The sequence below is a fragment of the Numenius arquata genome, chromosome 6 (genome assembly GCF_964106895.1).
Source record: "Numenius arquata chromosome 6, bNumArq3.hap1.1, whole genome shotgun sequence".
Taxonomy (NCBI): Eukaryota; Metazoa; Chordata; class Aves; order Charadriiformes; family Scolopacidae; genus Numenius; species Numenius arquata.
Window position 1 is genome coordinate 50,842,715 of NC_133581.1, and position 19,878 is coordinate 50,862,592.

General features: G+C 36.0%; 1 protein-coding gene across 3 annotated transcripts in view; it reads left to right on the plus strand.

Annotated features, from left to right (window-relative positions):
- Positions 1–19,878, plus strand: part of DPH6 (diphthamine biosynthesis 6) — a 201,530-nt gene that overhangs the window by 53,056 nt on the left and 128,596 nt on the right. For all 3 annotated transcript variants that reach the window (XM_074148897.1, XM_074148896.1, XM_074148898.1), the window contains exons 6-7: positions 9,758–9,819; positions 16,110–16,204. In XM_074148897.1, the coding sequence (XP_074004998.1) occupies positions 9,758–9,819; positions 16,110–16,204 (157 nt within the window). The remainder of the gene's footprint in view (positions 1–9,757; positions 9,820–16,109; positions 16,205–19,878) is intronic.

Consider the following 19,878-nt stretch of genomic DNA (forward strand, 5'->3'; position numbering starts at 1 on the left):
TAAACCAATCTGATGGTGAGTTGCTGCCAAAATAAAAGCTTCAGTGATTGTGTAGCTGCAGCTGGTGATCACAGAGAAGTACTATACAGACGGGAACTTACTGTGTAGATGCCACGGCCGCGTGGAGGATAACACTCTTATCAGTAGAAAGCTTACCCCTAAATTGGGTTGGCTGTAATGTCAGATCATTTCCTGAAGTAAAATTGGTGGCTGTGTGAGTTTTGTCTGAGCACGTCATCTGTGCAATGGAAGGAACAGTGCTCTTTGAAAATGTGTCTCTAGTTTTTAGTACTGAGCAATTTTAAAGTCATAGAATCATAGAATCATAGAATCATTCAGGTTGGAAAAGACCCTTGGGATCGAGTCCAACCGTCTACCCCACTCTACAAAGTTCTCCCCTACACCATATCCCCCAACACCACATCTAAGTGACTCTTAAACTCATCCAAGGATGGTGACTCAACCACCTCCCTGGGCAGCCTGTTCCAGTGTCTGACCACTCTTTCTGTGAAGAATTTTTTCCTAATGTCCAGTCTGAACCTACCCTGTTACTTGAAGCCATTCCCTCTTGTTCTATCGCTAACTTCCTGTGAGAAGAGACCAGCACCAACCTCTCTACAATGTCCTCTCAAGTAGTTATAGAGAGTGATGAGGTCTCCCCTCAGTCTCCTCTTCCTCAGACTAAACAGTCCCAGCTCCTTCAATCGCTCTTCATAAGATTTATTCTCCATAATTGGAGAATTACCAATTCTCCCTCCTCATCTGCGGGTAGAAGCGCAAAACATTTCTCTTGAAGGCACCCACAGGTTTTACATGACCTGAGACAGTTAGACTACTGTGAGGAAGAAAGGAGAAACAGACTGAAGACATTAACAAGTCAATTATTTCACAATATACTTGTCAGGGTTATCATATATATTTGTCAGGGTTATAAAAAAACTAAAGTTCTGCAGATAGAAGTTCTCATATCCAATGCCAGGTTTGAGCACTTCTTCCACCTTTGTACTTACCATGTCTGTCTTTGCAGAAAGTGAATGTAAGTAGTAATCAGTTTCACATTTAGGAAGGGGAAATTATCATTAATTATCATTATTGGGGAAACTGAAGGAATTTGTTATATCATCATCACAGGGGAACATACTTGCTTCCTCTAAATATTTTCAAAAAATTCTCATACAGTTCACAAACGTAACAGAAGGAAATGAGGAACATTTTGTTTAGAAATCAATACAAGATCCCAGTTGTTTTCTTCCATATTGTATTGTAAGGATTTTTTCACTTACTTATTACTAAATAAACTAAACATTGGCATTATTCTTAGCTAGTTCAGCTTATTTAGAGCTGATTGTTCCATTGCCTTTTCCTTTGGCAGTTACCAGACACTGGAGCTGTAATGGAATCTGTGACAGTCTTTACAACCTTTGTTCTTGGTAACGTCTGGCTTTATTAATATGAAAAAGACTTCTTCTGTTTATCATAATTTGAAGTTGAACATAACATGAACAATAATATTTTTATAAGGAATGTCAAATTTTAATGATTGCCTATTTTGTTAGGAATAATGTGTTCTAAAAAGTGGTCTTAAACTTTTATTAGAAATATTATCCATGAACAATGTTAAAGTATTATCTTCTATACACATATGATAGCTTTTAATTTCTTTTTATTGTAATTTTTTTTAAATTATAAATTCGGTAAACATACGCATATTTTGTACTTTAGGAAAGATATCCTTACTAGTCTTTTCCCCCTCCTAATCATTGTTTCCAAGCTAGCACATGTTACTGTCACCGAATTTTCAAACAAGTTTCCAAAGCTTAGTTGGTCCTTTAGAGTTTAAGTGTATTTAACACTTTTGCCTCAGGCTTGTTCCCTAATACATTTGTCTACTACCTCATTTATCTACATCATTCATGTTATTTATGATAGAAGAAAAGGTATCACACCAGACCTTGTATGAAAAGACTTGGGAGCAGTTATGAAAACAGAGGAGCCATTTTTGGTCAGGCCTTTTTTTTCCCTGAGGGAAAAGATTCACATGAAAAAAGATCAACATGGAAAAATGGCAATTGTTTGCAAGACCAGAAATCAATCAAAATTAGCTTGGAATTTAAGAAGAATATGGTGCGAAAGAGATGAGTAGGAGAAAAGAGAACTTGGAATGGAGTTCAAGTGAAGTTTTGATTCAGAGCATAGCTGAAAGGTTAGAAAAAGAAAATAATCTTTGCATTTGGAATGTTAGTTGCCTGGTGCTTGTGTATGACTGACAGATACTTTGTTAGCAGTATACAATGAGGTTTTGGGAAGAGATTTTAGTGCATGGGTATAAAGAAATGTTTGTGTTGGAGGAAAAAAAAGTGAGATTTTGTAACAGTTTGCATAAGTGGGTCTAGAAACAGGTTAGAGAAACGTATGATTCCCTCTTTGCTATCTATCTCTTGAGCTTATAGGTTGGAGATTGGGAAGGATGTCGATATTTTCAGTAGTAACAGATGACAGGAGTTAGAAGGGATAGTAGGAAAGTGAATGTACCTGAAAATAGAAAAGTAATTGAAAGTTGACATTACTGAGTGCAGTCCTTCTTGAGGAGATGTCAGAGACCAACAAAATTGGAGAGAGATGCCTTAAGAGTGGAAAGATCACTTTGCAATTTGGGGAGATCAGATCATCTAAAGAAAAAGTTAAATGGAAGCAGCGGGCTAAGAATGGACTATTAGGCAATTAAAGTGGAAGAAAAGGAATTAAGGGTTCTAGTGAAGGAAACAGAAGAATAGTCAGAGAACTTTGAGCTGAAAAATAGTGGAAGAAAAAAAGCTTAGTAAGAGATGTCAAAAGCAGAAATAATCTTAACAATGAAAATCAAGAGGGAGAAGTGGCGTTAATACTAGAATATTATTTGCTGCTTTTAAATGCTTGGTAAGATTTGAGTTCTGGATGCACATTCACTGTGAATTCTGTGCTGAAACACAACTTAATCTCAAAGCTTTAAAGGTTGGGTCTGTGTAGTTAGAACCATACCTAGATACTTGCTTTCCAGCTCTCTCCGAGTTGAAGTTCTAAAAGACTTCTTGTCCAAATCTGATCCTTTATTTTTGCTCTGGCCTTACCCTTTTGCAGGTGATCTACTGATTTCCCCTGTCAGAAGTGTCTGTTGATACATTTGGGAACTGTGACTTTATTTAAAGGTTTATAACTTGTCTGCATGGGGCTGGATTTAATCAAAGTGACAAAAATTTTGCCACTTGCACCATTTGTCTTTCTCTGCCACTGAATCAAATTTCAATTCTTTTCTTCAAAGCTTAATAGCACTAGAACTGTTCAAAGCATGGAAATACCAGAATTCTTTAACAGGGACAAAACAGTACATCCATTTTTTATCCAAATTGTGGTGCTGGAATGGTTGAACTCTTTGAATTAAATAGGTTAATAAAGAAATAATGCCCTAAAGTTAATGCTAAAGTTAAAAACTCTGAAAACAGATTTATATCAGGAAAGTCATGGAACCAAACCTGTAATAACTTTTGTTTTAAGTCTCTGAAGTCCTTTGAAAGTCCTGGGAGGAGGTTGACTGGGTCAGTATTTTCAATGAACTGAACCATTTGCTGTATAGAGTCTTGGATTTGATTAAAAGCAGTTTAATGCTGTTATTAAACAATTCTTCACAATATCTTTTTGGACTATGAACATTTTTGAGTTTTAAAAGTATCTGTGTGAAAATACTGCCTCATTATTTGATGAAACAATACAAAATTTCTTCAAAGACTTACTGAGGTTTCTGTTCCTGAAATGGCAGAGCTAAGTTGCTTTGAATCCTAGATGTAACTAGAACACAAATAACTTTGATGTTAAAAAAACTAAAATCACAAGAGATTATAGATAAAATTAACATTGCTGGTATGAGGAGTTTTAGAGCCTTTTACCTCTTAGAATTCTAAAATTTGATTACATCAGACTAACCTAGCTTAGAAAATATTTGATGAAGTTCCAAGAAAGAAGATAAACTGTGATCCTAAATAAACTGTACTGGAAACATATGCTAGAACTCCTTTGGGATTACCATTTTATAATTTTACCAGTTAGCTTGAAAAGATTTACTATGTCTTCAGATTCCATCCCTGTACTATTTCCATGCTGGATAAATTACCCCATACAAAAAAGAAAAAAAAAAAGGGGGGGGGGGGAAGAAAAAAAAAAAAGAAAAAAAAAAAGAAAATAGACACATAATCAAATTGCATGAATTTTGCTCTTTTATACCATAAATTAGATATATCTCAAATCTTTTAGAGGTGGGGTAATATCCAGTATTTGTTGTACTTTCCTTTCCTTCATTTTTACATGAAAATTAAGCAGCTTTTACATATTTATTTTTTTTTTTTATGTTTTGGAAAAGGGAGGTAAAGGAATCTGTCCAGTTCACCAGTTTTACACCCTTTCATGTGTGAAAGTTATGAGGAAATGAAGAGTCAACTATGAACCTGTCAAGTTATGCTACCAGACAAAAAGTTCTCTTCCCAGCTCTTCGTAGAAATGAAAGCTAAATATGACACCAGGAATAATTTACCTCAGGGCAATTTAAGGTATAGATTTACAGTGCATTAATATTTCTGTGGCAGGTGCACTCCTGTGTCGTGAAGGGTCTGTGACAATCCTGCACTCCTGCAGAGTAAACCTGCTTTACCAACTAATACTTTTTTTTGTACTGGCTTTTCCTGTGCTGTTAGAAACATACGCTTTGATTCTGTATTGTTTAAAGAAAAGTACTTGATCCTGCTTCATGAAAATCCATGATTTTGTATTGTTTACTTAGAAAGAAAAAAAAAAAGACATATTTGAAGTAGAGGATTTTACCTTCAAAATAGTCCTATTTTATCTGTTCCAATTATAAGATGGGTGGTTGCATCTATCCTTTATTCTCTTTTGCTTTCTCTCCATATTTCTGTACGTTAAAGGTCCCATAACCTCCTTGTTAACCCTGTTTTCTTTCTGAAAAAGAAATTTAAAAGAGAGAAAGACTAGTTTGGGATCCAAAAAATTTAAGTCTTTCATGGCCTCTTTTCTTATTTAAAGTTATAAATAATTCTGCTTTTGGTGAGCAGCTGATAAGGATCTTTCAGAAACCTTATTGTGCATTATATCTATGATTATACTGCCCTCCATCAGCAGAAGTTGTCTCGGTCCCTGACATCCATAACAAGGGCGGTTACTGATCTTCTCAACAATACTTCTCAAGAAGTCAGGAAAAAGAAGAGAACTATCAGTTGCTGTGACTTTAAAACAAGTTCCAGGTTTTTTTCCAAAAGTCTGTGGTAATTCTATGTGTATGAAATTTCAAGAAGAATGATAACACATAGTGATTTTTATCTTATTTTATGGAATAAGTCAGAGAGGAATAATATGTACTTTTTGAATGATAAGATTGGTTAGTCAGGAAAGAGCAGAGGTTTTTCTCTATATTATCAACAGATAATGGTTAACTCAAATTCTGTTTTATTGATGCGTGTGTAGTAGTGATTCTTTCACAATGTGTTCATGTATTATAGGTTAGAGTTTGGTTCGGTGTAGTTTCCAGAAGAACTTTATGTACCACCATTGCTTTATGAGGGAGTGTAGTGATAGGACAAGGAGCAATGGTTTTAAACTCAAAGAGGGGAGGTTCAGATTAGATATTTGGAAGAAATTCTTTATAGTGCGAGGGGGGTGAGACACTGGAATAGGTTGCCCAAAGAAGCTGTGGATGCTCCTTCCCTGGAAGTGTTTAAGGCCAGGATGGATGGGGCTTTGAGCAACCTGGTCTAGTGGGAGGTGCCCCTGTCCATGGCAGGAGGGTTGGAACTTGATGATCTTTGAAGTCCCTTCCAACTCAAAACATTCTATGATTCTATGAAAACAAAAAATTATGATTTATTTTCTAATTATCTTGATGAATGCAAGTGATATTGGGTAGTTACCCCTCAGGTGAGGGCTTTATACTGCGCTAACAGAGGTGTACAAAGTGAACCATTTAAAATATGGTTCTTTTGCATAACTTAACACTGACACCCTTAGCACTAGTGAAATGCCTCGTAATGTTTTTCAGTACATTTTTTTTCACTACAGAACAAAGCCCTGAATTTCTGCCCTAGTCTTCGACACGGCTGCAGCTCTCTGCAGCACTTGCCGTGTGGCTGGGAGTGAGACGGCTCTGCAGCCAGTGCTCCTATCTGTGGGAAGGAGTTCTGCTCTTGTCAGTGGATTTATCAGGAATTGCAGATGGAGTAGAAATTACTTTGTAGCGATTATACCGTTTGTGCTATCACATACGGATTTTACAGTAAAACTAGGCCACAAAACTGGAGGTAAGAGTACAATTTGTTTTTACTGAGCAGTGGTAAAAACAGCATTATCAAATCTTTCGAGATGTTTCTCTTGTTGTGTACTGGTCTGTCTCAAAGAAATAAAGCCCTACTTGCTCTCTTGACAGCACATAATAAATTGACTGATGTAGTTCAGTTGGGGAGTTAAAAATGCATTGAAAATAATGGGGCATAACATTCTGGGGTTAACATTTATTCATAGATGATGCAGTTAAATAAAACGCATTAACTTCAAGGTCAGTCAGTAAAGTAATAAAAGTGAACATTTTAATTGAATTGTAATTGCTTCCCATTGATACATGCAAGTTAAGTAAAATAGATGTCAGTGCTGCAAATTACAGTTCCTTTCCTAATTAATTTCTTAATTCTGCATAGAGTCATCCAGGCCCTGGATCTTGTTGTTGGTTTATCCACCCATCCAGCTTTCTTCACATCTAGTTTCATGAAGGAAAAATCTGGAGCATGTGGTTAAATGGAATGTACTAAGAATTTACAATACATTATTTTTCTTTTTAGTGTAAGTAATTTTAAGAATCTGAATCAATCTACTGCTTTGTTTAAAGAACATACCAAACTGAAGTATAGATTTATATTAGCTCTTTTGTAAGTATGGTTATAGATACTTTATTATACTGATAGTAGCAGCGGACATACAGCTTCATCTATACCTGCATACCATTGGAGATTTGAGATACGGATTATTGGTTCTGCAAATTACAGGTTACAATGCTGTCACAGTTTGGGCCAGATTGGCCAACAGTGAGACAACAGATGCTCTCCCTCACCTCTTGCTCCAAGGAGAGAGATTTATGAGTTTAGAAAATACTAAACAACTTTAATGAAATATTAAGAATAAATTAAAAAGGAAATAATGAAATAGATATAATATGTACAAAACTATATCGAGCTGCCAGGGAGATATCACTGGCAGGGGAAGTTCCAGACTGGACTTAGCAACGGATAGGAACTGGATTCCAAATCTGGATTCAGGAAACACAGATCAGGATGGAAGGTTGATGACCAGACAGGGTCCGCCTCAGACATCAGCCGTTGAAGAAGCCCACCTGGGCCCTTTGATCCCTCAGCTTTCATCCTGAGCATGGCAGAGGGGACGGAACACCCTATTGGTCAGTTTGGGTCACCTGACCTGACCTCCCCACGGGGGTGACCCCTCCACGGGTTAACCAACCAAGTCAGCTGAGCCCGGTTGCCGCAGCAACAGGTAAGAGCAAGAGCTTCTCTCACTGAGGAGAGAGGTGTCTCTGCTCCGTCCCACACCAGGACAACCGGGTCTTCATGCCTTTAGCAGACGGTCTGTATTCACTCACAGTACAAACCTACTGGAAGTAATATTTTTCGAAAGGAAGACAAGCTATCAAAAAAAAGAATTCTGCTGAGAAACAGAAAGGGTACATTGCACTTCCGCAGACTTTCATGCAGGTGTGGGATATTACTAAAGGGTTTACCCATAGTGTATATGTAGGCAATCTGTTTGTGGTTTTTGTATACTATTTGTATAGTAGTTTCTTTTAAATTATTGTTTTATGTTCTTTAGTGGGCAGAGCAGTAGATATATCCTTTTTAATATCAAAGAGAAGTTGTGAAAGAAAGAATACGTTAGTGTGTCTAGTAGCTTGTTAGTTTTCCCTTCTCACATGTTTGTAATGTATCCTTTGGTTTAAATTTGAAGGAAATGAGTTTGTTTTTATCAAGGAGAGGAGTTACTTCTCCTAGAAAAGTAATTATGTTAATGAAGAATGTTAATGTAAATGTGTGAAATGAGTACTGTAGTATGGTATTTGTTATTATTAGTTTATCTTAAGAGAAAATGCTTGTTTAGCCTAATACCTGTCCCATTAAAATCAAGGAGATAATGCTAAGCTGTTGTAAATTGGCAGACATCACCAGAATCATTGGAACTATTGAAATGAAATTAAGATACTTCAAAATTATTTCCACGAGCATAAATTATCATTATCTTATATCTAGCAACACACATTTTTAGTCTGTTAATATAGAGCAATAAACCAATACCAGAAAAGAATAGAGAGAGGAAAAAAGCTCAGTCGTCTTTCATTTTAATTATTAAGCAGTTTTTAAAATGTTCCCCAAGATGGTAAGGGAATTTTTAATGTGCTTTAATGAAATATTTAAAAACTTTATTAATGTTTTGAGATCTCATTCACTCTAACTTGTTTTAGTTTCACAGGAATTTAAATATACCAAGACCATCATTGTAAAAATTAAAAGCCATATCAGCTATTTGAACTCAGCAACGACTTTATATAATAGTATACCATACATTTATATAACAGCTTTCATCATCAATGATCTAAAGTGCTTTGCAAGGTACATACTTCAGAAATTGCTTCTAAATGGAGTCGTTCTGGTGGCAGCTCTTTAATGATACCCATTATTGTATAAAGCAGTAGAGTAGGAAATAACAGACAAGTTTTGCGATCAGTACAAAAAAACCCCAAACCACAATAATTAAGAGTAGCAAAAAATGTGATCACAGAAAATTATCCAGTGTTCTTTGTCTTTCAGAAGTCATGATTCTGTTTTTTTTATTTACTTTATATGTTAAGACCTTTTGACCACTTAGTCTCAAATCTAACTAGAATATTTATTTGGTTGAAGATGTCAGCTCTTGAAACAGTTGTTTCTGGATGTTTTATAACCCTCTGATTTCTGCCAGTTATTTGATTTATGCCTTAGAAGTGACCATTTAACAGCCATAAGTTCGCAAAACTCATGAAGTCAAAAAGCTAAAGCAGGAACAGAGAGGGCCAAGTTAAAGGAATTCTCAAATGTTAATAGGGCTTATTTTTTTACCAAGAAAATTAAATCAAAATGTAGACGTCATACAGAATATTTTGTGATGGATCAAAATGTTCATGAGTTTACTTTATCTCTGCTCTGGTTTAATTCTTACCTGTTTTCTTTGGGTCACACATAAACAGAATGCGATTAAGCAAAAAAGTTTTTATTATGGAAAATAGTTTGTGTCCCTTCCAGTAATTTGCAGAAACTATAAAAAAACCCCTTTTTAAAAATTTAATAAATCCCTACAAAGGTAACTTGTGACTCAGAGATAATATATTTGTAGTATTTTTATTACCATGGACCCTCATACTTACTTCACTAGTTAGTGAAATTTCTAAAAAAGAACAACAACAGCTTTTCTAGTTGATACTCAGTGAAAAGGTAATTGGCTTTGTTTTTCATAAAGAGAATAAGAGAAAATTCTGAATAAGTGTTTTCTTTAGGATAGAAATTATTTTAGATACAATGGGACTAGTTTCTGAGGGGGACATGCTATATTTAATTAAAAAAAAAAAATCTTTTCTTGATGTCATAACAGTATTTTATAAAAAATATTTTTACACTTTTTATTTTTGCAGGTTTAGATCCTGATAAACATCTAGGCAAAACTCTGGATCAAATGGAGCCTTATCTTTTGGAGGTGAGTATTACTTAAAGGATACTCGTACAGTAAAGTTGCAATTAAAAAGTAACATAGCCAGAAATTCAGTAAAATTAACTTAACTGAAAATTAGTTACTTTCAGAAATTAGATGCCAATCCAAGGCTTATCTTTGCACACAGAATAGAAGCCTATGATAAGCACTTTCAATATGAAAAACATTCTTTCTGGAGGTAGTTCACAAATGTTTCCAGCATCTTTGAAACAAATTAATGGCAAGAAACCTTGATATTAAGGGACACTAACTCATATGTCAGTATAATAAAGGTAAATAATTACATCAAGTTAGAGACTTTCACAGCAAGGAATGGTAGTGGCAAAATAATAGGTGATGCAAAACTTCCCCACAGATATCCCTATCCGAAGGTTTCCTACCATTTTTTTATACAGTAAGACTGCATAAAGTAGGCCCTTTCAAAAATGGAATAAGAGGTTTATTCCAGAGGATATACTTAATTCTGTGCAAAGGGTTATGTAGTCCTCAAAGCAGGAAAATGCTTGTAGGCAAAGCTAATAATTTTATATAAAGAAAAATTACATAACTAGGGGGGGAAAAAAAGACTGAATTTTGTACACGAGTCTTCTTTGAGGTAGAAGCATCAAACATTAAGCTAAGCAGAGTTTAAGAGTAACAGCTCTGAAAGCGTGTTTACATATATTGTCTGTGACAAAGCCAGTTTACCACAGTTCCTTGTCCTCGAGCCTGTTAAAACCCCACAATTATTTGCGTGTTTGGCTATTATGAGAATCTTGCTATGACTTTTATCAGTGTAAGCTGTCTAAATTTGAAAAAAATGATCTCTTAAAAATTCTTTTTATTGTTAATCTAGGTAGTTACAGTTCAGCTTGGCTTCACAAGCAGTTTTTCTGGAACAATTAAGGGCATGGCAAACATGGAGAAGAGAAAGAAAAAGTAACCAAAATTTTTTAAGAACTTTAAAAATCTCTTTTGCTGCTGAAAGATAGCAAAGGTAATTAGGAATTATATCTTGAATGTAACAATTTTGTTAGTCGTTTGCATGACTGGAGAGAAGAGAGTAGATAATTGGTACTTGGCAAAGCTGAAGAGGAAGAATGAAGGTCCATAATATTCAAATAATCTTACTTGAAGAGATTGTTGGTGGCAAACTTCTTAGCTTGAAGTTTGCTGCTTCTGCTTCAGAGCTGGAGAATCTGCCCAGAAACCTTTTCACCACCTCTGTATATAAACTAGTTGATGTAAAAATCCCCTTTGTTATCTCTTGTAAGTCCTGCTTCACTTTATCTCCAGCTCATCTCGCTACCACAACTATTCAAGAATACCAGAGAGTGGGAAGAAGTGCTTTATCCTGCTACAGGAAAAGGGAAGGAAGGAAAGAAGGGAAATAAATACCTTCCTAAATACTTGTAGTATGGGTAAAAAAGCAGTGGCACAGATATACAGTAGTAGTACACAAAAATAACTATATATTAACCTAATATAAAATATTTGTTCATATTGTGTCATTAGTAGATGTTTTATTTCACGGTGTGATAATGAAGGTAGACTTAAAAAAATAAAGGGTTGCTAAGTCTAGGGATATCTGTAAGATCCAAGAATAATTAGAAGAGGGGGTGCATTTATCCTTTCTGAAAAGTATAAACTAGATTTCTACAGGAAAAGAAATGAAAAGGGAATGGGATCACTACTTCAAACATGAGTGAGCTTTTGGATTAGGTAATATGATCTAATTGAATACCGAGCTAGCTTTGAATTGGAAGCTGTATTAACAAGGCCGTTTGGCTCAGCTAATAAGCCACTGAGAACCCGAGTCTGCAAGTTTCAGTTGACCACTTGTGACAGTGGTTAGATGGCTTCCGGGAGCTTGACTGCAAAGTTGGCATTGCACTGCATGAACATGCTGGACTGGAGGCTTTGTTGCACTCCGTGTTTGTGGCTTAGGGCCTGCTCGGATGTTGGCAGGCTCTGTAGTGCAAGAGAAAAGCAGTTTTACTGACATGTGAAGTCACATTCTGCATGGACTGTAGAAATGGCTAATGATTGATAAATTCCTAGAAAGGTTGCTTGAAACATCTTTGGAGTCATGGATGAATAATACATAGTTTAAAAGTATGGTAAACATTTAAGTGCTCCTCCCCCAGTTTGTTGCTACAGATCACTTAAGCAATGTTTCTGTTTGTCAGAGCTGTTCCTTTAGAATCTTGGTAGGTGACAGCTAAAGAAGGGTAAAACTTTATAATCATGAAACAATGAACAATTTACTGTGGAATGGATTTAACGGAAGCATCAACTTTACTGTAATATCAATTTCATGCTGATCGGTCACATTTGGATCAATTAATATTTTTGTGGGACTAGTTAAATAAGCCAAAAGTAGGAGGGTATAGCCTCTGCGTTCATGGAAAGCTTCTGTTACCAAAATTCAGGTTCCAGCTTCAGTGGGGCTGCAAAGGGTAGCTACTCACCCCAGTTGAGTCAGTAGTCTTTCACTTTCTTTGAAACTGTAGCAGCAAGTATTGCAATTTTTATTTTTAATAGGGTATGATTAAAATACGCCTTAAGAAGTATTCTTCCCCATTTGATTTCACCATCATTCATTTTAAAAAGAAAAAAATAAACTAAGAAGTCCAAAAACTCCAAAAGTACCTGGTATTTTGGGGAATTTAACGTGGTGTTCTTGATGTTTGATGGCTCAAGTGAAGTCTTAACTGGTTTCACTGAAATTCTTACTGTTGTGGTTTAATACTTCTCAAAACCCCCATTTGCAGGTTTTATCTTTTATTGATACAACAATAAACAGAGCAAGGACTGCATAGCTTAAGGTGTAGAACTAGTAGGGAATTCTGACCCTACTTGGAAATTGTTGTCAGGCCATTGCAGGGGAGACTGCACAACTGATATTTGTTCTTGTAGCTGTTTCTTGTGCATATGCATGCTATGAAAGTCCAAGTCAGTACAAATAAATTGTTTTTACTGGATACTTAGTTGGCTTTAAGGCCTAATAAAACCAAGTCATTAACTATAAACTGAAGAGAAATGCTTGGGTTTATGATGTGAAAAATGCTCTTTTGCAACCCAATGAAGTCTTCAACATCAGAAGCTCTGCTAGACAGAATGTGAGAGCAAGGAGTTCAGAGTTTTCAGTAAGGAGAGACAAAATTGAATATTCTGACCATACCAAAGCAAACACCATAACAAATTCATTTTTAACATTGCACGTCCCCCAAACTACCACAGCCTTATATACTCTTGTATCTTTGTTTTGTGTTGTTATCTAACCAGTAACTTCCAATTTTACAGCAAATTCCTTGAAATTTATTGTTCTCTTTGTTTTTTGCTTATTTATGCTTTTTCCTGTTCTTGTGGGATTCCCTTTCGGGTTCTCTATTGACATCTAATGTCATTTAAGTAGTTCTTTGTTCAGCTAGGTGCAGGATTTTTCATTACAACATTTTCCCTAGTGTGGTGCAAAAGATTGTGAGAATTTTTGAAGTTCTATTTAAAGTGGTGGAGTTTTGAGTGGGAAAAACTTAATTTTGCAATTTTTTTCTGGCTTTACATACAGAAGGTTGAACTTATGAGTACAATGATGATCTGCAACCCATACTTTTATCAGGGGTGAATTTTACTGGCTGAGGACATGGGTATTGTGGCAAGGAAAGTTCTTGAATGATTACTTTTTTTCTAAACGATAGGTCTTTGATTAATTATTGATGAATGGTTGCTACATACTTGCTAAATTACTAAATTGCTCTCATGTCCCACTGTTCCCTGTATACCAGGAGCCCTAGTTTTTTTTACCAAAAGAATTTGTTGGCAGCTTCCAAATCTCAGGGGCTGTGCAGACTTTCCTTAGACTTTATGAATAGAATGGTAAATGCATATTATGGTAATATCAGCTGTACTTCTGTCTCTGCTAATAGAGAGTAAGAAAATGTTTAGTCATTTGTATGCTTGCCTTAGAAGTTGATGAATACTTCTTGATGTAAAAAGCATTCCTGTAATTATAGAGAATTTACTAAGTGTTACAATTTCTGTCTGGGAACAAAGTCTTCACCTGAAATAGGAAGCACTTTGATTTATATCTTTTCTCTTTGATTACTAAACTTAAATGAGGAAGTCAGCTGCAATCTTTGTGTTTCATTCCCAAGGTAGGAAGAGACTGTTCTTCGGGTGATGTTTGGGCTGATTATTTACATACTTTGTCTCATTGTGTATTTGAGTTAAGATGAATTTTGTGTAGTCTATAATATGTTTTCATGATATTTATTTCAGATTTTGAACCAAACGCGTTTTTAGTTGTGTAATTTATAAATTTGCTGTTTTCTGGCTCATTTGAACTAGGAGGCAGATTTAGCAATCATCAAATTTAGATTAGAGTCTCAGCTGTTGTATTGTTATATTTATAACATCCAACTTGCAAAGCAAAATCTTTGGTATTCAAAAACTTCCAAATGACTAAAAGGTAAAGTTCTGGTGTCATTGATGACATTTTAAAAACGTTGCTGCCTTTGTTAAATGAACATTAAGGATCTGTTCAATGAGCTTCAGTGCTTCAGTGGCAACTGAAAATCCTTTAGCACCTTGTATAATTGGTGTCAAGAATGATCTTGAAGCCAGTGACATTGAAAACGAGGATTTCCCACAACAAAGATAGGAAATAGTCTCACATCTTTTGAGTATTCAGTGTTAATTGCCAGTAGTTATTCTAGGCACCGATGGTTACAAGCAGAGCTACTGGTTTTGAAAGTGACATGTAGACAGTCACGCTTTGTATTTACTGTGCAAAGGTTACAGTTAGATCTTTTCTGGTTTTCTCTCTTTAATTTTTTTTTTTTTTAGTAGCTTTGTTTAGGGTTTTTTGCAGTGGAAGCTACAAGAGGAAGAGTAAAAGGTTTTGACTAACTGTTTTATAGGTTGTCCATTCTTGTTGCATCAACATTAATTATTCTTGATGTATTTGTCCTATAGAAACCTTGTTGCCATTGTTGACAGATGGAGTTCTCTTTTATGTCAGGAGTGTAATTTTTTAATGAGTACTTGATTAAAAGTTTTCTTCTGCTTCTTTTCTTTAAAAGAAGATGTGAAAGGAAAAGTGAAAAATGTCTCTCATAACAAGACATTGAAAAATGATTTAATATATGTTCCAATACATGTTGTGGAGAACTGCATTGCTACTTTGACTGCAGAAGCGTCATGGGTGGGCATCTGTTCCTCTAAGGAAAAGCATAAGGGGGTTAAATAAATATTCCCAGTAGTAACATTGGTGTTAGCAATGGAGTTAAGGGCTGCAGTTCAGCTTCTCATGAACTACTTGAAGCAGAATGTTAATGCCTGTTTAATGTGAAAAAACCTGGATAGCACTTGGCTTGAAGCAGTGAGTGCCTGGGACACTTTAGAAGGTGATATAATCTGCTGATGAGGAGGTGAATTTCTCCTGCAGAAAAAGGGAGAGTGTCCCCACGCTCAGGCATGGTGCAGGTGCCTGATTACTGTACATATCAGTGCAGTACATTAGTGCAGAATTACAGTGAACTATTCAGCAGTTGTGTGCTCCTTACTCCAGTAAAAGGACTTTGATTCCTGCTCCACAGCCGCTCACTTACAAAGCAGGGAGTAATTAAGATAGTCATGTCTCTTATTTTGAAATTATTGGTTTATGTAGTTAAGTGTTTTAGTGAAATATCCAGAGCTTCAGCAAAATTCTTATATGTATATGTTGATTTAGAATGTATATTCTGTACAGTTTATAAAAGAAACAGCTTATTGCTCTTTAGATCTTTCTTTAGCTTTTTGCTTTTGACTAAGAAAACTCTAATGGATTCTCTTTTTTAGAATTTTTTTAAAGAATGGATATTTACCAAAATATAGAATGCAGTTGTTGAATCTGTTGCCAAAAATTATGTTCATTGTATACTGGTATGTGAAGTGGTATGTCTTGTGTTGATTTCCATTACAAGTTTCTCACCGAAGCAATCTATGTGTGCTAAAGAAAGGTAGGCAAATACGGGAGTCTGAATGACCTTTCATGTCCACTGAGGAAGAAGGACTGGGAATTCATTTGTTTATCTGAATGTCACAGTTCTACTTAAAATATAACACATTGCTAATTTTTAAATCATTGTAATATGCATATGAAGAAATCAAGAACACTCTGTATGATATTTGGGTTTTTTCAGCCTTTTAATGGGTAGTCTTTTAGAAAGTGCACATTGACATTTTCAGCAAAATATATTTAATAGAGTGCTTTAATGTAATACTTATGTATTTTAATTTCCCTTTTGTGTTAGCTTTCTGAGAAATATGGAGTCCATGCTTGTGGAGAAGGTGGAGAATATGAAACATTCACTCTGGACTGCCCTCTATTTAAGAAGAAAATAGTTGTGTAAGGAACAGTTTCTTCCATTTTCTTACGTTAAAGCAATGGGAACATACTCACATTTAGCTTGAGGCAACTTTTGTTGGCAGAGGTAAAACATGTCTTCTAAGTTCACAAACACTCACTTTGTTTAACACTGGCAAAGTCCTCTGAAAACCTAAATCAATACCTGACAAGACGAGGCCTTCATAGAGGGCTATAAACTTTTTAGACATTTGCACTTTCGTTTACTTGCTGATTATGGCCTGCAGTAAAACTGGTACCTACACACTGACACTTTTATCCTTTCATGAAGTGCGAATTGCCTGTAATATTTATCTTTCATTACAGCTACATTTGATAAACTGCCACATCAGTAGCCTGTGGGTTCTGTTAACCGTGTGTATGTGTTTTAAGTTTAGCAGCTTAGAATGATAACGATAAACATTTTTCTTCAATTATTAGAGGGTGTTTTAAATACAAACTTTGCATGCATCCATCTAATTAACACTGAGTAGTTTATTCCTTTGACATAAATTGCTAAAATCTGTGTGGTGGATATGGAAAATATTTGTGTCATGATGCGAGTTTCTTATTAGTCTGTTAAATAGCTAAGCCTGCTTGCTTCAAGTGAGATGTTTTGACTGCTGTTCCTTTTCTTAGCCAAGTAAACAGACTAGTAATCATGTATTGGTGATACTCCGTCGTCTTAGGGAAGGTCAAGATTATGGAGCGTATAGACATGATTAAGGCTTTCATGGTGAAGGTCTGTTTGTTTCATTTTTCTGTAAGACTGGGATCTGTCCGTATAAAGAACAGAGAACCAGTAGCTGTTAACATCTCTGTTTTGTTGCATGGCATTTGGGAGAAGAGCAGTAGACAAACTGGTAAAAGGGATGGTAGCTATTCTGGCAGATAGCTGCTGAATTATCGGTTGCCTAGGAGGTATGTCCTCTGAAGTGAATTAAAAAACTAGATAATTTGAGTCTGGAGATGTCTCTATCAAGGAAAGCTATGGAATTCTTTAGTAAGAAGAAGATTCAGAAAGTAGCAATATAGAATCTTTAAGTCGGATTTAAGTTCATGTATGGAATTATGAATGTATGGGCCAGGAAGTGAGACTCTTGGAGAAGATTCTCTGGGGGTAACTAGGTGCTAGGTAGAAGTGGTAGATTGTGAACCAATCTGCTGACTAGTAGGAGTTGGAAAGTTAAGCTGGAATTTAAAATAAAATGTGTATAATGCTTATGTACATCCTGTCACAAATAAACTTGAGGACAAAGGACAAAACTCCCCAATATTCCCTCAGATAGAATTTGCTCTTTCAGCAGAAAGGAAAATATTGTGAAATCATTGATAGAAGAATGATTCATTTTTGCATTTCAAGTCTGATATGATTTCTATTAAACTGACAAATTCTTATCAATTCCAGTAGGTGTCAGAGGCAGAATTTTGTGAAACTTTCTCCTTTAGAGTAATGCTACACATTACCATATAAATATGGCCTATGCAGTGTTTATATTGCAATGCTTGCAACAAAAAGTAAACTTCAGAAGAAGGATTGCTAGATTTTAACCAAGAGATTAAATGCACTTGTATCAGTTTATGCATTTAAATGTGTTTGGCTGATTATTTACATTCTATTTATTTTGGGGCTTCTTATGTTACAGATTAAATCTGCGAGTTCATTGGAATTGGATACATAACTTCCCAGTGCTCCTTTGCAAAGGTTTCTTTGCATAGATACAATAGATTGGAGAAGACTATATCAAATCTCATGAGAAATTCTTGGTTGAAAAGCTAATTATTTTTTTTTTTCCATAGAATTTGAGGAACACTTAGGAAAGTACATTGTGCCCTTGGGTTGAGATCAACCAAATATCAGTTTAAGTAGGAATATCATATAATATATTTTAAATGTATTTGGCTATCAGTGGTTTAATGACCGTTCAGAAACTAGGAAAAGCTAAAACAGAGGTGGTCTGGCTGAGTTGTCTTTATTTCTATTGGCAACACTCCAAGTAATAATAAAAGTTAACAATAAATGCACAAAAAAATATAGGAAAAGACAAATATATAAATCAGTGGGTATTTAATAATAAATATATGGTACAGCAGACTGTTAAACAGTTAGTCAAATAGTTCTAAGTATACATTTCCATAACGGAAACTGAATGGCTACACTGGCATTGTGTGTCTCTGGCTTGATTAGCTCTGCTTAGCTCTTACATTCGTGTCATAAAGACATGATTTTTGAGGGGCCATTCATGTAAAATCTATTACTTTATGAACTTCTAAAGAAAAATATTTTGTAGTTTCTTTGTCATTAAATAAGATACAAGTTTATTTATTTTGTGCTTTTCATTCTTTCTTTTCATGAACACTGAATCTAAATGGACTTTGTAATCATGTTGTTAACTATGCTAGTATAGTTTCCAAATGTTTAGATAGCCATGGTTTTGGTATACAGCCTGATAAAATTTTTTAAGCTTAAATGGAGTTGTAAGAATTACAATTTACAGGTTAAAACCTGTCAAGATTGTCAAGGGTCCCTAAGTTCTTGAACTCCTCCAAGACATCTTCCTAGAGAAAGTTTCCGAGGAAGACATTGAAGATTACTTTTGTGACTAAACAGGTGTGATGGGTTAACCTTTGCTGGCTGCCAGGTGCCCACTACGCTGCTCTCACTCCTCCTCAGCAAGACAGCGGAACAAAATAAAATGATAAAGCTTTTAGGTCAAGATAAGGACAGGGTGATGGCTTACCAATTATTGTGGGCAAAGCAGACTCAACTTGGGGAAAATTAATTTATTGCCAATTTAAAAAAAAAAAAAAAAAAAGGATAGTGAGAAACAAAGACAAAGCTAAAACCACTTTTTCTTCCCACCCATTCATCGCAGGCTTAACTTCACTTTTTTTGTTCCTGACTCTTCTACATCCTCTCCACTGAGAAGTGCAAAGGGAAGGGGGATGGGGGTTGCGTCAGTTCATAACACCGTGTCTCTGCTGCTCCTTCCGCTTCACACTTTTCCCCTGCTCCTGCCTGGGTCTGTTCAATGGACTACAGTCCTTCAGAAACTGCTCCAGCATGGATCTTTACCATGGGGCAGTTCTTCAAGAACTACTCCAGCAGAGGTCCTTTCCATGGACTACAGTTCTTCAAGAATAGACTGCTCTAGTGTGGGACCTACGCAAGGTCACAGTTGCTGTCAGAAAACCTGCTCCTGCATGAGGTCCTTTCCGCTGGCCATAGTTCCTGCCAACAGCCTGGTCCAGCATGGGGTCCTCCACAGGTTGCAGCGTGGATTTCTGCTCTGATTTGGTCCTCCATGGGCATGCCCCCCTCGCCCCCCCAGGAGGGGTACCTGCTTCACCATGGTCTTTCCCACATGCTGTATGGAACCTTAGCCCTGGTGCTTGGAGCACCTCTTCCCACTTCTTCACCAACCTTGGTGTCTGAGGTGCTGTTTCTCTCACATTTTTCTCTGTCCTCTCACAGCTGCTGCACAGCATTTTTACCCTTTTTAAAATGTATTATCATACAAGCACCACCAGTGTTGCTGATGGGTTCAGCAACTCCTGGTCTCCTCTCACAGGGGCCACCACCCCCACAGCCTTCCCCCTGCTACCAAAACCTTGCCATGTAAACCCAATACAACAGGAGAAAATCTAATACGCATGTCATTATTAACACTACTTTC